Raw genomic sequence first — 17205 nt, forward strand, 5'->3', positions numbered from 1 at the left:
TCCCTTCCTCCGCTTGGCATCAAATCTTAGTAACAACTGAAACGGCTTCTATTTCCCACCCCTCCCTTCTCTATTTCCTGAAAGGAGAAAAAAGATTGTCATCTCTTTAGGCCCGATGCAGCAATTCTTCCTTTCCTTTCCCAGGGCTTTGAAGTTAACACACATGGCTGTTGTATTAATGTAACTCAAAGCATGCCTCTCTCCTTTTTTTTAAGCATAGAGCGTCGTTCCCTTGTTAAAAAAAAACGAAAACCCGCTCTTGTGGAAGGAAGGAAATCTTTGCTTGCTCGAAAACAACTCATAGTATATTAAAAGAAGAAAAACCTTCAGAATACAGAACAACAGAGCTGGAAGGGACCTTGGAGGTCTTCTAGTCCAACCCACTGCTCAAGCAGGAGACCATCTACCATTCCAGACAAGTGAAGGTAGAACAATTCATCAGTGGAACAGAAGTTGCCTCCAGGAGTTGTGAATGCCCCAACACTGGAAGCCTTTAAGAAGAAGTTGGATAGCCATTTGTCTGAAACGGTATAGGGTTTCCTGCCTAGGCAAGGGGGTCGGACTAGAAGACCTCCAAGGTCCCTTCCCAACTCTGCTATTGTATTATTGTAAATTATTTTGTAGCTTCTCTGGCTTTTAAGGCGTGAGCTGGAGGGGCGGGGGGGGGGAAAGGAGCTTTCCATCCTGATGTCTTTTAGGGAGGAGAGAAAACGCACAACCCACACACAGACCCACACAGGCATGTTCAAAATCTTAAGAACACCTGTGTCTCCTTGAGGCCTCTCTGCTTGCAGATTGGATGCTAGCTGGCATTTGCAAAAAAAAAAAAAAAAAAAAAAAACAGTGCGAAATGGCCTTGACCCAAATTTGTGCGTTGGGTTGAGGTTTTTTATTTTTTATTTTTATTTTTAAACCTACCGTGTTTCCCCCACAAAATAAGAAAGGGTCTTATTTTCTTTTGACCCCGGAAATAAGCGCTTGGCCTTATTTTCGGGGAGGCCTTATTGTTTTTGAGGTGAAGAAGGCACCTCAACCTCGGCCCGCAGATCAGCTGATCCAGAGAGGGCTGGAAGTTGTGTCTCTGTTTCTGGCGCACTGGGCCTGCCGCTCTTTTTGAGGCCGCCACTAAGAGAAGGGGTGCGGTAGCTAGGGTTGGCGGTAGCAGCCTCCACGAAGCTGTTCTGCATGGATGGCATGTTTCCCCCCCTTTCTCCCCCCCTCAGGAAACGGCGGAGACCCGCTGTGCATGCGTTTAAATATTTTCAGGGGGGGCTTATATTCGGTGGAGGGCTTATTTTAGCACATGCGCTCAAAAGCCGATTGGTCTTATTATCCAGGGAGGTCTTATTTTTGGGGAGGTCTTATTATTTTTGAGGTGCAGGAGGTGGCGAGCGTCTTCAGCTCCTGGCCGCTGCTGTGTTGCAATATTTTTCGGGGGGGGGCTTATTTTCGGTGGAGTGCTTATTTTAGCGCATGTGCTCAAAAGCCCGATTGGGCTTATTATCCAGGGAGGTCTTATTTTCGGGGAAAGAGGGTAGCTCCACTCCCACCCCGTCCCCCTTCGTCCTCTCCAGCCTGTTCTGGCTGCCACTGACTTGCCATACAGGCAGGAGGAAGGCAAAGCGTTGACCCACGCAGCACAGATTAGTTAGATTTTGTTGTGCAAGGAGTAGGAGGGCGGGCATGAGTGGGAGGGGGGGGTGAGAGGGAGGGGGGGGCTCGAATCAAGGAGCTGTCAGCTGCTGTCTGTCGGATCTCCTTCCTCGCTTTTGGCTGACTCAGAAACTCTGGGTTTACCTCCCCGGGAGAGAATCTGACCTTGCTCTGTCTCTTAAAGGCTTTTGCAGCTGAGCTCGTCCCAAGGTTCTGCTTTGAATTACTGGGATTCACACAAGGGGTGTGTGTGTGTGTGTTGTTTTTTTCTCTGGCGGGGATGAAAGGACTCCAAATCAAACTCCCCATCCCCTTGGCGGGAAAGTTCGAGAACCCCTTGGACCATTTCCCATTAAGGAGTGCGGGGGGGGGGGGGAGAGAAAAGGGAATAAAACACACAATAGTATCCAAAATTGTGGATTGCTCAAGCAGGAGACTTCTGGATCAAACTTATTCCAGTGTTGGAGCACTCACAACTTCTGGAGTCAAGACATTCCACTGGTTGGCTGTTCTCACCTTTAGGAAATTCCTCCTTAATTCTAGGTTGCTTCTCTCCTTGGTTAGTTTCCATCCATTGCTGCTTCTCCAGCCACCAGGTGCTTTGGAGAATAGTTTGACCCACTCTTCTTTAATGCACATGAGTATTTTCAACCGTGGTTGTCCAATCTCTTCTTAAAAACCTCCAGCGCCCACAACTTCTGTACATCTTGCATTATTTTAAGTTTTATTCTCGGTTTCTTCCCTGCCCAGACAAATTTATTAATACCCTTCTGCCATTCTTCCAGTATTTGCATCTTTTTTGAGTATTGGTATCATTTGAAAAAGAAATAAAAACTTAGGCAGAACATTCATTTTTACTGCTGCTATCTTTCCCAACAAAGACAGTTGTAGTTTTTCCCATTTCTTCATCTCTACCCGTATTCCATGCCATAATGGTTCGTAATTATACTTGCATAATTTCCCGTTTGAGGTTGTAATATGAAACTCCTAAATATTTAACCTTTTTTTACTATCTCACATCCTGTTGTTCTTTCTAATTCTTCTCTTTGATTTGTGTTCATATTTTTAACAATCATCTTTGTTTTCCCTAGATTTATTTTAAACCCAGATACTTGACCATATTGATTAATCATGTTCATTAAAGCCATAGTTGATTTCCCTGGTTGGGTTAGAGTTACCCACAACTTCTGGAGGCAAAACCATTCCACCGACTAATTGTCCTCACCGTCAGGAAATTTCTCCTTCGTTCTACGTTGCTTCTCTCCTTGGGTTAGTTTCCATCCATCGCTTTGTCTCCAGCCTCCAGGTGCTTTGGAGAATAGCTTGACCCCCTCTTCTGAACAAGCCCTTTTCCAAACTCCTGCTACTTTAGAAGAGGAGAGGAGAGGAGAGAATATAGAATAGAATAAGAATAGAATATAGAATAGAATTAGAATATATAGAATATAGAATATAGAATATAGAGAATAGAGAATAGAGAATAGAGAATAGAGAATAGAGAATAGAGTAGAATAGAATATAGAATATAGAATATAGAGAATAGAGAATAGAGAATAGAGAATAGAGTAGAATAGAATATAGACTATAGACTATAGAATATAGAATATAGAATATAGAATATAGAGAATAGAGAATAGAGAATAGAGAATAGAGAATAGAGTAGAATAGAATATAGAATATAGAATATAGAGAATAGAGAATAGAGTAGAATAGAATATAGAATATAGAGAATAGAGAATAGAGAGTAGAATAGAATATAGAATATAGAATATAGAATATAGAATATAGAGAATAGAGAATAGAGAATAGAGTAGAATAGAATATAGAATATAGAATATAGAATATAGAATATAGAGAATAGAGAATAGAGAATAGAGAATAGAGTAGAATAGAATATAGAATATAGAATATAGAATATAGAGAATAGAGAATAGAGAATAGAGAATAGAGAATAGAGTAGAATAGAATATAGAATATAGAATATAGAATATAGAATATAGAATATAGAATATAGAATATAGAATATAGAATATAGAATATAGAATATAGAATATAGAATATAGAATATAGAATATAGAATATAGAATATAGAATATAGAATATATTCTTTAATGCACATGAGTATTTGCAACCAGGATGGGAGTTAAGCTGGCTAGCCACATACACGGCGACCTATCCCCGGCCTCCTCCTCCTCCTCCTCCGATTACGTTGATGGCAGCTTTTCGCCGTGGTATTGATTTGCATGATGAACAAGAACCGATAATCGCCTCAAATTAATCCTCCATAAACTCCTTGGCAGACATTTTTTTTCCCTGCCTCTAATGCACCCCAGAGGTGCTTCTAAGGCTACAATAAAGCTTTTAAGAATGACCGGCCTTCTGGGATGTGGATCAATCCGTAAACCAGCTGCCTTTCTCTCACCTGCGAATCAGCCTGGAGCCGCAGTAGTAACCTTCCCACTTGACGCTGGATTCGGGGAGGAAAAAAGGAGCGGTGAAGTTGGTCAGGAGGCTTAGCAAAGGAAGGGAATTCTATACCCGTGGGAATCCGCAGGCGACTTCTTGAGTTGCGTTGGCCCAACGCAACGTTTCCGCCCGGCGAGCGTTGAGATTGTGTCCGCGTTCCCATCCAAGGGGACGACCGATTATGCGGGGCGTTGCACGGGGAGACGCGCCCTTTCTCTTAAAACGGTGTGTTTGCTGTCGTGTCGTGTCACGGAGGGGTGCTGTTTAGAAAAGAGGACTTGTCAAAGTATTTTACCCAAGGGCGCTACTCCAGATAGTATCCCTTTTCATCTCGGTGGATCAAGTGAGTAAGATGGCTGTGGGCTAGATCTTGGGGCTGTGGGCTAGCTCTTGGGCTTTACCATGTACAAATCCTTACTTCTTTCCCCCCAACTCTTGTCTGATGATGGGAGTTCTGGAAAAACTTAGCACCCTACGGGATTTGGGGATGGTCTTCATTCAGATTTGGCAAGTTTGGGAACTTTGATGCCTCCCCCTCCCCCCCCTTCACCGGGTTTGGCAAATACACCGAACCTTTTTTTAAAATCCTGTTGGATGAAAAGGTGCAACCTTAAGCATGCCTCTTCTTCGGAATTGCTTGCCTTCCTGGTTCCCCTCCCTCCCCCCTCCCTTTCTTTTCCTTCATCCTGGAAGTTTGCGGAACAAGGATGGTCTTTTTGTTTTTAGACTTGTCTTTGAGCAAAACGCTGCTCGGTTTCTGAAATGATGCATCCACACGTAATCAGGATTGTGTATTCAGGAGCATGGAGTGCCATTTGAGTGACAGCACTGAGGAATGGGGATGTGTGTGTGTGTGGGGGGTGTTAAACTCTGACACTCTTTGCAAAGGTCCAATCTTGTGCCTGTTGGAATATTTGTACAAGCACGTCGTGTTTATTATTGTTGTTGTTGTTGTTATTTATACTTTATTCATTAAACATGAAACTCAGCCAACTGAACATTCAAAAATGCATTACAAATAACCAGTGACTGGTGCCAATGGTTGATACGGTTTGCTGCCAGCGTCCTAGGTATCAACCAAGGACCTTCTTAAAATATAAGTTGTTGTTGTTGTTGTTATTGGGTTAATCTTTGGTGAGATTCACAGCCTTTGGGGCTGGTTGGTAGCTCAACAGCTCGAGTCCTAACTAAGGACCTAGGAACTGTTAAGGTAACGTCGGAGGATATAAGCTGTTACAATCGGGACAACACACGATTTCTTCTTCTTCTTCTTCTTCTTCTTCTTCTTCTTCTTCTTCTTCTTCTTCTTCTTCTTCTTCTCCTCCTCCTCCTTCTCCTTCTCCTTCTCCTCCTCCTCCTCCTCCTCCTTCTCCTCCTTCTCCTTCCTGTTGTTGTTGTTTGTTCCCTTTAAATGACCACATATTGTGCAATTGTTTTTTTGAAAATGCAAACAAACAAACAAACAAAAGCCACCTATGCAAATTCAACTTAATTCCAGGGACCAGTCCTTGGGAGAAGGGTGGCATATAAATCGAAATCGAATCGAACTGCTGTTGTGCTTTGTAAGGGCTACCTTTGCTCTTTGAAAAATAATTTGGGGAAAACTGTGGATAGTTAAAAATGCAGGTTTTTTTTTTAAAAAAAATGTTTTTGTTTTACCTGTGAACTGCCCTTTTTTTAAAAAAGGTTTTTTTATTTTTCCATTTTCATAACATACAATCCACATCCATACTATTACATAGCCAACATCGTATTGTATTATTCAATGTTTACATCAATTCATCTTGCCATCAACTCCCAAAATCAATTATTGGCTCTTCTGCTCTCCATACAACCTATTTGTACCTTATCCCTCACTTTCTTCTCCCTCTCTCCTCCTCCTCCCTACCTCCTTTCTTCCCTCTGTCATCCTTCTCTTCTCTACTTCCCTTTCCTCTCTCCTTCTCCTCTCTTCCCTTTCCACTCCTCCTTTCTCTCCTCCTCTTCCCCCTCTCCTTGTCCTCTCTCCTATCACTCTCTCCTTCCCTTACCTCTCTCTCCTTTTCTTCCAACTCTTCATCTCATTTACTTGGTGTATTTCTGCTTCTGAGCAAGCTCCCTTTTATGTTGATGGTATTTAGAGTTCCTTTTCAGTAGACATATTTAATTTTAACATGTATCTTTCTTTTTTTTTAAAGAGGCCAAAAAGGTGTGTGTGTGTGTGTATGTCTGTATGTCTGTATATATGTATATATGTATGTATGTATGTATGTATGTATGTATGTATGTATGTATCTCTATCTCTCTATATCTATCTATCTATCTATCTATCTATCTATCTATCTATCTATCTATCTACCTACCTACCTACCTACCTACCTACCTACCTACCTACCTATCAATCATCTATCTATATATATATAATACTTAACCACCACCACCCCGCCTAATTTTGGCCAAGATGTAGACCTGTGAACTGCCCTTGAGTCTTTGGTAGTTGGATGGCAAACCAGTTGAACAAATAAATAAGGCCTGTAGCCGTTTCTCCCCCTCTATGTCTCCGGGGGGGGGCAGGGGGAGTCAGTTCCCCCCTTCCCCGTGAATTATTCTGTGAAGTCCAAAAGCGGTGGAACAATTGGACTACTACGGTTCCCATCATCCTCAAACAGCGTGGCAGATGTTTCTGGTGGGAACGATGTGGAATGCTGGATGGGAATCAATTCGGAAATGTCTTTTTTCCTCCTCCTTTTTCGGTCGGTTTCTCTCTGGAGAATCGGGTGATTGATTTAATCTTTGGGGCAGCCCCCCCCCCCTCCACTCATATTCCCCAGATTCCCTGTCCCCCGTCCACAATGCCTCGTCCGTCTCTAAACTGATCCCTTCTTTGCAGCAAGTGGATTTTCCTTGAAAGGGCTGGAAGAAAAGAAATAAAGAAGAAAAAAAAAAGCCTTCGCACAATTCCCAATTTCCTAAAAAATTGGCCGGGGAAAAAAAACCAAAACCGCTTCCAACCCACACATGGCAGGCGAGAAGCGAAAACCCCTGCTTGCTTTGAAACGCACGATTCGGGTTGTGTGTGCGCGTCGAAATTAAAAACAGGCCCTTCAGTGCACAAAGGGAAAAAAAGAGCAGAGCAGGGAAGGGAAAACTTGCAAGATTACAGGACTTAGTTAATCCTGGGAGGGGTGCAGCCCTGGAAAAGGTTACGGGTGTGGGGCGGGGGGGTGGGGAGAGAACCAGACAGACAGACAGACAGATGCACCCCACACACACTCCGGGAGAAGCGTGAGCTGCTGATGTGAGCCCTTTTTCTTTTTTCCCCCTCCTCTCTCTTCACAGCCAAAACGGTGATCTCACCTCTTTCCTCTCCAACCTTCACCAGAGCCGGCAGCTCGGCATGCCCGAGACGCAGAGCCGTTGCGAGTTCAAAAGAAGCAGCCTCGAGGTTGGCTTGGGAGCAGCAGGTAAGTGGCGCGCAGGGACACGGAGGGGCTCTGCTCTGTATGTGTGTGTGTGCGTGAGAAAGAAAGAGAGAGAGAGACACAGAGAGAGAGAGAGAGAGGCAGAGAGAGAGAGAGGGGAGGGAGGGAAAGAAAGAATTGCATAGGTGGGAGAGCTGTTAAAATTCGCTCTCGGATTTGGCTGTGTGTGTGTGTGTGTGTGTGTGTGTGTGTGTGTTTTGAGCGTCTGCCGTGCCGGAGAAGCTGAACAGCCTCCGGGGGAGTTTTGACAGGCAGCGGTGCGGAACGAGGGCTTGGCGGGTTGTGTAATTTCATTAATCAAAAGCCGGTGGCGGTGTGCGGAGGGCTCACCCGAATCCCTTCCCTCCCTCCCTCCCTCCTCCCCCTCCCCTCATTTGCACCTTCTGCCGCGCTCTGACCTTTTCCTCGCTTTCACGGAGCGCGGCTTGTCTGGCCGCAGAATTAGGGGGAGAATTAACGGGGGGGGGGGGAGACGGGGAAAGGTCGGGCTCTTTCTCCCCCACGCCCGCCCCTGCCCACTGGAGAAATGGGATGGGTGGCAGAGAACCGAAGGTACCCTTCAGCCGAACGGCGAGGCCCAGAAGCTTCCCGGCACAGCTGGGCAACCCAACGGGCCAGGCCGAGACCCAGAGATAAATCCAGAAATGCTCAGGATTGACTTCCATAGGATACGATGGTCCCGTTGTTGTTTTGAAAAAACATTTTTATCTTTTCCCAAGAAGGAATGACGAGGGAGCAGTTGGCTCGGGTGGTTGAGAAGGCATTTAAAACTTTGAAAGAATAGAATAGAATAGAATAGAATAGAATATGGTAGAATAGGATGGAATGGAATAGAATAGAATAGTTGGAAGGGACCTTGGAGGTCTTCTAGTCCACCCCCCTTCCTAGGCAGGAAACCCTACACCATTTCAGACAAAGGGCTATCCAACCTCTTCTTAAAGACTTCCAGTGTTGGAGCATTCACAACTTCTGGAGGCAATTTCTGTTCCACTGATTAATTGTTCTCACTGTCAGGAAATTTCTCCTTAGTTCCTAAATTGCTTCTCTCCTTGATTATTTTCTCTCCCCCCCCCCCCCAATTATGTAAACAGAACACATTTTAACCCAATCACATCTTACTAAACTCTCAAGGGTGGATCAAGGTCTGTTTCATTTCCTAGCAAACTTTACCAAACCCCAAAATGTATACAGAGGCACGTCCTCTCCTCGTTTTAGTTTTGAATTACTGGGCACGGGTTTAATCCAGAAAGTGGAGAGGACACCACCCCCCTTTGAAGTCTGCAGCATCTATCCTGTCCCTTTGCTGCTGAAATTTTGACCCACCTGTTTTTTCCTGTTCTTTTAACAAATACATTGAGAAGTATTCCCCTTCCTGCGTCTTCCTTCCCTCTCTCATGAGATTCTTCTAGGTTTGGGGAGGGAGGGGGCTGAAAGGTACCCATCCCTTTAAAAAAGGGGGGGGGAAATCCTCGCGATGGCGTGGCTGCAGCATCTGCAACCCTCATCTCAAAGCGATAATGGTTCAGCATGAGGAAAGATGCATTTTATTCTTCAGGAATTGAGCCTAGCTGTTGTAGTCCACCGGTGTAGGACAGTGAGGAGGTTGGGGAGGAACATGGGCCAGTCCTGGAGTCTGGGGAAGGCTCGGACGAGGGCTCTGTGTCAGAGAGGGGGCCAGGGCCATCTGGCAGTTATGTGCTGCCTCCGGAGCCTCCAGAGTCAGACATCAGCGAGGCAGAAGAACAGCGGGAGCCTGTTCCTAGTGCGCGCAGGTACAGATCTGCCAGAAGGCAAGAACAGTTAAGACGGAAGGAACGACTCGGGAGTAAGGCTTGGAGATGATTGGCCCCTCCCATAAGACATAAAGGAGGAGCAAAGGCACGCCAGCCTTTGCAGGAAGCAACTTTGTTCGTCCTGGTCGGTTTAAATTCGGAAGCTCCGTTTTGACTCTGTGCTCCGTGTGGCCTTGCCAAGCGAATTGGCAATTAGGTGTTTGGCAGCGTTTCAAGGGAGATAACAGTGGGTGCTTATCAGCCTTATCTAGAAAGACTTTGGCAGACTTCTGTCGGACTCTTTACAAACTATTTGTGACTCCTTACGGGCTGTGAATGAACATAATTCACAGCCGTTGAAATAAAAAGAGGGTTTTTGGGAGTAAGCGCATGCTTTTTACTTGTCTCAGGAAGCCTAGCTGACTTCCAGGTGCAGTCCTGGATTATGTTTGCGCTCCGTTTTGGTTGTTGTTTTTTTAAAAAGCGCGTCCTGCTAATTGAACAAGAATCCAACTTGCCAAGGAGTCCAATGGCTTTTGGCATCATTTAATCTCACCCCCCCAAAAAAACTCAGCCTGGAAATCAAAAACAGTCTCCTTGAGGCCAGAATGCACCCCCTCCCCAGCTCTAATACGGCCTCGTGAGCTCATGGAAAAGAGTAGGGGTGTGGAGAGAGAGAAGAGAGAGAGCGAGAGAGAGAGAGGGAGGGAGAGAGAGACGATGCTGATAAAATCTAATTGCTGCATCGATTTTGCTCTCTTGGAGCTGCTGTCAATGATTGAGGTGTTCGTAAGATCTCTGATGCAACACTTAGCTGTTTCTCACTCAGCCCGGCCCACCAGAGACCTGGAGGTATTACCGGCATCTCTTAATCATGGAGTAAGGCAGTTAAGATCAACAATCCCCTTCTCAACTAACAAGAAGGGGATTTGCTTTTTCTCCAGTGTTGTGTGAAAACCTGACATTATCATTAGAGGGCAGGAGAGAGACACAGGCGCAGGAAATGCCACCTCTCCGCTGCCCTCTGCTGGTGGTTGGTGGGATTCTCACCACCACCTTTCCCCCCCCCCCCCTCTTGTAGATTCAGGGTTTCTTTTTGGTGGCGGACTGTTGGTGTCGGAAGATTTCAATTTCTGGAGAGAGGAGGGATGTGTAGAGTTAAAAAGCGGCCGCCAACATTGACTGGATAATAATAATAATAAAAAAAACGCTTCAGGGGAGAGCAAGGGAGGCTAAATTAAATTATCCACTCTGTCCTTCCAGTCCAGCGATTCAATATTTTAGCTTGCCCAGTTTGTCTTCTGCTTCCGCAAGCGGAACCGACTTCTGCAGCCCTGTCACACATCCAGATGTTGGTTCCCTTCCTTCAAGCCTCCCTACCTCTACTCCAGAGTAAAAGGAGAGACTCTGTCATGGGGGGGTCTCCCCTCCAATTAATTGATCTGAAATTGGCAATGCAGGGAAGGGAAATGCAAGGAAATGAGGGGAGACACACACACCCCTCAAAAAAATCCCAACAGCCTCTGGGTCTATAATTTGCAGGGTTGTTCAAATGGCCAGCTGGGAAACAGAAGTGGAACAGACTTATGGGTCTCTCAGCAGAGGAAAATGTTGTGACCTACCAGCGGCCAGCACAGCTGGCAGCAGATTCGGAGAGTGAGCAGGTTGGGGAGGAAGATGGGCCAGTCCTGGAGTCTGGGGAAGGCTCTGATGAGGGCTCTGTGTCGGAGGCAGAGAGGGGGCCAGGGCTGTCTGACAGTTATCAGCTGCCTTCGGAGTCAGACATCAGTGAGGCAGAAGAACAGCTGGAGCCTGTTCCCAGTGTGAGTTGCCAGACGAAGGGAACAGCTAAAGAACAAGGGTCGTCTTGGGAGGAAGGCCACAGGTGGACGGTGAATGGCCCCTCCCAGAGGGAATAAAAGAGGAGCGAAAGGGGAGTGGAGCTTGCAGGAGACAATGAGTTCGTTTAATCGGTTCGTGACTCTCCAAGACGCCTTGCCAAGAGTTTTGCAGATCTCGGCCTGGCAGCTCTCCAAGCCAGATGAGGTCTGTGACCGTAAATCCTCCCTCGAAAGACTTTGCTGGATGTGAAAGAGCAGAATCCACAGTCAATTAATAAAAAGAGTTTTTTTGTCAGGACAAGGAGTTTGCTTCATGTTCTTGGGAAGCCTCGCTCAGAACAGAAATGAAGAAGGGAGGCATAGGGATAACACCAGGAATTTAAATCTTTGCAGGAGGGAGGTGTGATAGTTGAATTCCATCTGAAAATAAAACAGTCCACCTTTTTATGATTTATTCCCCGTTCAATAGAGGATTTGTGTGTGTAACTTTGCTGTTCCAGGTGCACCAAGTAGAATCTTTCCTTCTCAACCTGGCTTCTCACACAGGATTTGTGTGTCTGTGTGTGTGTGTGTTGCTGTTCCAGTCACACCAAGTAGAATCTTTCCTTCTCAACCTGGCTTCTCATACCGGATTTGTGTGTGTGTGTGTGTGTGTGTGTGTGTGTGTTGCTGTTCCAGTCACACCAAGTAGAATCTTTCCTTCTCAACCTGGCTTCTCCTCGTAAAATTCCCATGTAAGACGACGGGGATGTAAGGCAGCAGCCTTTGGCAGGCAGGGATAAGGCTGTTGTTAATCTTAATTGAGAGCAACACACAAAGGGATGAACACCAGTGTGGCACCTGAGAGGCTTTTGCGCGCCTGGGTCAACAAATCCTATTTTTTCTATCCGGTTAGGTAAATTCGCTCGGAAAGCAAGATTGCCAGTGACTTGGGGGGGCGGGGGGTTGTTGTCAGTTGTGAAGTCGCGTCCGACCCATCGCGACCCCATGGACAACGTTCCTCCCGACCTTCCTGTCCTCTACCATCCTTGGGAGTCCATTGAAGGTCATTTAAGTGACTCCATCCAGCCACCTCCTTCTCTGCCGTCCCCTTCTTCTTCTTTTGCCCTCCATCGTTCCCAGCATGAGGCTCTTCTCCAGGGAGTCCTTCTTCCTTCTCATCAGGTGGCCAAAGTCTTTGAGTTTCCTCTTCAGGATCTGGCCTTCTAAAGAGCAGTCAGGGTTGACCTCCTCTAGGACTGACTGGTTGGATGGCCTTGCAGTCCAAGGGACTTGCAGGATAGATAGATAGATAGATAGATAGATAGATAGATAGATAGATAGATAGATAGATAGATAGATAGATAGATAGATAGATAGATAGATAGATAGATGATAGATAGATAATTAGTTGTTAGTTGCGAAGTCGTGTCTGACCATCGCGACCCCATAGACAACATCCCTCCAGCCCTTCCTGTCCTCTACCATTCTCTGGAGTCCATTGAAGCTCATGCCGACTCCTTCAATGACTCCATCCAGCCACCTCCTTCTCTGCCATCCCCTTCTTCTTTTGTCCTCAATCTTTCCCAGCATGAGGCTCTTCTCCAGGGAGTCCTTCTTCTTTCTCATTAGGTGGCCAAAGGATTTGAGTTTCCTCTTCAGGATTTAGGACCTTCTAAAGAGCAGTCAGGGTTGATCTCCTCTAGGACTGACCGGTTGGATGGCCTTGCAGTCCAAGGGACTCAATGCAGGAGTCTTCTTCTCCAGCACCAGAGTTCAAAGGCCTCCATTCTTTGGCACTCAGCCTTCCTTATGGTCCAACCTTCACAGCCATCCATGGCAACTGGGAAAACCATCGCCTTGTCTATGCGCACTTTTGTTGGCAGGGTGATGTCTCTGCTTTTTGGGATGCTGTCTAGATTTGCTTGGGGATGTTCAGGGAAGGAAACCTCAGAATTGAGCACCTCTTCCAAGGTTGCTAAATTGATCGTTCCATTCTAGCGCTAACTTTGCCGTTAGTCCTCAACTTAACACTGCAACCGTCATAAATAGGAACCAGTTTCCAAGCCTCTGAATTTTGATCACATGACTGACCATGCAACCGTCTTGGTGCAAAAGGGACATAAGTCACTTTTTCCAGAACAGTTGTAGCAGTCACTAAATGAGCTGTTATAAGTCCAGGACTATCTGTATAGGTTTTCCTGCTTGAGCAGAGGTCAGACTAGAAGACCTCCAAGGTCCTTTTCAACCTCGTTACTCAAAGTTCTTGCTGGGCCTGCCAGCAGCCAGCACAGCTGGCAGCAGACAGTGAGGAGGTTGGGGAGGAAGATGGGCCAGTCCTGGAGTCTGGGGAAGGCTCTGATGAGGGCTCTGTGTCGGAGGCAGAGAGGGGGCCAGGGCCGTCTGACAGTTATTAGCTGCCTTCGGAGTCAGACATCAGTGAGGCAGAAGAACAGCTGGAGCCTGTTCCCAGTGTGAGTTGCCAGACGAAGGGAACAGATAAAGAACAGGGGTTGACTTGGGACTAAGGCCACAGGTGGATGGTGAATGGCCCCTCCCAGAGGAGATAAAAGAGGAGCGAAAGGGGAGTGGAGTTTGCAGGAGGCCATTAGCTCACTTCATTGGTTCATGACTCTCCGAGACTCCTTGCCAGGTTCTGCAGAGATCGGCCTGGCAGCTCTCCAAGCCAGATAAGGTCTGTGACCGTAAATCCTCCCTTGAAAGACTTTGCTGGATGCGAATAAGCAGAATCCACAGTCAGTTAATAAAAGGGGTTTTTTGTCGGGACAAGGAGTCTGCTTCAGGCTCTCAGGAAGAAGCTTCGGTCAGAATACTTCTAAGTTCTGTCTGGTTTTTTTAAAATTTTATGCATGCATCTTTATTCCCTATCTGCAGTTCTCAAATCCTTCCGCTGGCCACCCACCACCGAGATTTCAAACCCTTGAAGTTCAACCTTGCAATTTCATATATATTTTTCTTAAAGGATATTAATTAGGCCAAGCACCCCTTGAGTCTTACTCCTCTGTTTTATTTATTTTATGCAACCCCCCCAAAAGCCCCCCAAAGGATAGATCTACTTTGTCTTCTTTGATGGGCATTTTCTCACATTGGCCTTTAAAAGCTAAATTCTTCCTTTTTTTTAAAAAAAAAAATGTGTTTAAAGGCAGGAACATTCGCTGCCAATATCAGCCCGAAGACTATCTCCCCTGCTTTAGGCCTTGTGCAAAAATGTTAAAGGGGATCAATACATTATAGATTTGTGTGCGGTGTGTGTGTGTTTGTGTGTGTGTTTGGAGGGCCAGATCCTCCTCCTCACGCCTGATTTAAGCTGAAGGATTTAAAGAGAACTGTTCAGGGAGGAACACCCCCTTTTTCCCCCCCATTTCAATTTCCCCATTTTTGGGGGAGGGTGGTGTGCATGTGCGTGTGTGGGTTTGTGAGGCTTTGCAAAGAGAGACAACTGAAGGAGAAGCGGGATGCAGGAGTTAAACCGCCTAATGCAGCTCTGCGGCGTATAAATTAACCGGGAGTCCCTGCTGATTTCCCCAATAATTGGGTCTGCGTCTTGTCCCATCAGGCCTGGCCTGTTCCTCTCACTGGGGAACTAATTGATCATCCTGAGTTGGGGCTCAGAAAATGCCCAGCCAATTAAGAACTTGGCATGGCGACCGCTGGGCAGCCTGCATCCCTTCCCCTGCGGGCCTCGCTCTTAACTTCCCTCCCATAATTCTTCCATTTTCCTCCTCTGTTTCCAGAGCGCTTTTTGACAGGGTTGGGAAAAGGGTCTTGTAGGTCATCTAGTCCAACCCCACCCCGCCAGCCGAGCAGGAGACCCTACCACCATTTCAGACAGATGGCAATCTAGTCTTCTTTTATTTCTTCTCTTCTTTTCTTTCTCCCCCCCCCCCCCACCTTTCCTGGCACCTTTTCTGGGGTGGCCCTCGGGAAACAATTTGTTCGTTAGATTCATTTCAAGAGTGTGGAGATCTGTCCGTAAATCTCTGAGACTCTGTGCCCGGTCTTTCCTTGCACAGAAACCTCATTTGGGAAAAGATTTACAGCTTGGCAGCTTTCCAAAAGAGATATAAGGTCGGTGGTCATAAATACTCCTTTGAAAGACTGTTTGCCAGGCCTTTGCTGAATGTGAAGGAGAGGAATTTACCTTCGTTTAATAAAAGGGGTTTTGTCGGGGTCCAGGACTCTGCCTCGTGGTTTTTGGGGAAGCCTAGGTCAAAACACCGCCCTCCCTTCCTCTGTCCATCCTTCCCTCTATTTGTCTGTCCCTCTGTCTGTCTGTCTGTCCACCCATCCCTCCATTCCATCCATTTTTCCATCTTACCTGTTCACCCACCCACTTACAGGCCTGACCATCCCATCAAATACACAATCAAAGGAGAGATCAAAAGCACAGTTCGCCCTTCCCTCCCACCCAGGCCTCGCAGCTTAACATCCCCCCCCCAATTGTAGCTCGCAGCCCTCCAGGAGGCTAAAAGATTAGAGACTCCCTTGGGTCTCTTAGGCGGGAGACTACCGTATTTTTCGGAGTATAAGACGCAGCAAGGTTTTGAAGAGGAAAATTTAAAAAAAATATTTTTTGCACTCTGCAAGCCTCCCAAAAACAGCCCCCCTTCCCCCCCCCCAAAAGGGGCATGAATAGCCCTTAGGAGGCTTATAGAGTGCTCCTGGGGGGTGGGCAAAAATGAGCAAAAAAACACCCTGTTTTTTGTGAAAATGGGCCCATTTTTTGTCAAAAAAAGGGCATGGATAGCCTTTATGAAGCTTATAGAGTGCGGCTGGGGGCTGGGTGGGGGCAAAAGCGGGTTGTTTTTTGCTCATTTCTTTCCTCCCCAGTCCGCAGGATCACTCTGAAAGCCTCCTGAAGCCTTTGCAACGTCATTTTGGTGAAGGGGACGAGGTTTCGGGAGGCAAAAAATGCTGTATTCGTTGTATAAGAAGCACCCAGATTTTCAGCCTCTTTTCTGAGGGGAAAAAGGTGCGTCTTATACTCCAAAAAATACGGTATTTCCATACGAATCTCCACGGGCAAAAAAACAACAACAAAGAAACAATTGCAAGATTTTTTTCCAAAAAAAAAAAAAAAAAGGAAGGAGAAGGTCACCTTGTGGTGACTTTTCCCCCTCCTCCTCCAAGATCTGCTTTTTCCCACGCATTCGTTGCCCTTATGCTTCCTTTCCTTCCCCCACCCTCTTTTTTTCCACCCGGTCGTCGCCCTCCACAGTCATTTGTCATGCGTTTTCTTCTCCGACGCGCCTCCCCGATCCCCGTCGTTCCTGGGGGGTGGGTGGGGGGGGAAAGACACTATTTGAAGCCTTTCCTCTCCGTGCGGAGCCGAGCGGCTCTTTTTTTCCCCCCACGCAGCCAATCAATGGCAGGCTCTTCGGCCCCGGCAGGGCTCGGCGAACACCCGATCAATAAGTTATTAGCACCATTCTGTCAGCTGTAATGCGGAGATTGATCGGGACTGGGGCGACCAGCGTGCCGCTTGGCACTTCCCCTGCCTGATAAAGATGACAGATTAAGGGGATAAAAAAAAAAAGAGGAATTAAGTCTGGCTGTCAAAGGCCGGAGGGGGGGAGGTCAGCCCCGTGATTGAAGGGGCACATTTCAGGGACACTGAAGGTGCCACCTCTGGGCACCTTACGAGCAAAGCTTGTGTTTTCTGGGCAGGGAGGTGTGATACGTTAACCTGGTGCCTGGCGTAGGATTGGTACTCACCGAGGGGCGAAAGAGGGTTAGCTCAGCAGGGGTGGGATTCAAAAATTTTAGGCGGCGGTTCTCTGCCCTGTTGCTGGGTGGGCGTGGCCCAGTGGTGGGATTCAAATAATTTAACAACTGGTTCTCTGCCCTAAGGACCAGCGGGGTAGGTGGGGCTTGGTGGTCATGTGACTGGGTGGGCATGGCCAACTCAACATCATTCACGTTGATGGGCGCTTCGCCTTAGCTGTTAACAATGTAATAAGGGTTAACCGGAGAGGCAGTTTCTGTAAGCAGGGCAATAAAGATGAGACTAGA

General features: G+C 46.7%; 1 protein-coding gene across 2 annotated transcripts in view; it reads left to right on the forward strand.

Moving 5' to 3' along the window:
* SAMD11 (sterile alpha motif domain containing 11) overlaps positions 1-17205 on the forward strand; it is a 107122-nt gene that overhangs the window by 45252 nt on the left and 44665 nt on the right. For both annotated transcript variants that reach the window (XM_087702081.1, XM_087702082.1), the window contains exon 4: positions 7438-7562. In XM_087702081.1, the coding sequence (XP_087558207.1) occupies positions 7438-7562 (125 nt within the window). The remainder of the gene's footprint in view (positions 1-7437; positions 7563-17205) is intronic.

The sequence above is a fragment of the Thamnophis sirtalis genome, unplaced genomic scaffold (genome assembly GCF_051295495.1).
Source record: "Thamnophis sirtalis isolate CommonGarterSnake01/CBP01778 unplaced genomic scaffold, rThaSir2_p1.2 scaffold_15, whole genome shotgun sequence".
NCBI classification, from domain to species: Eukaryota; Metazoa; Chordata; class Lepidosauria; order Squamata; family Natricidae; genus Thamnophis; species Thamnophis sirtalis.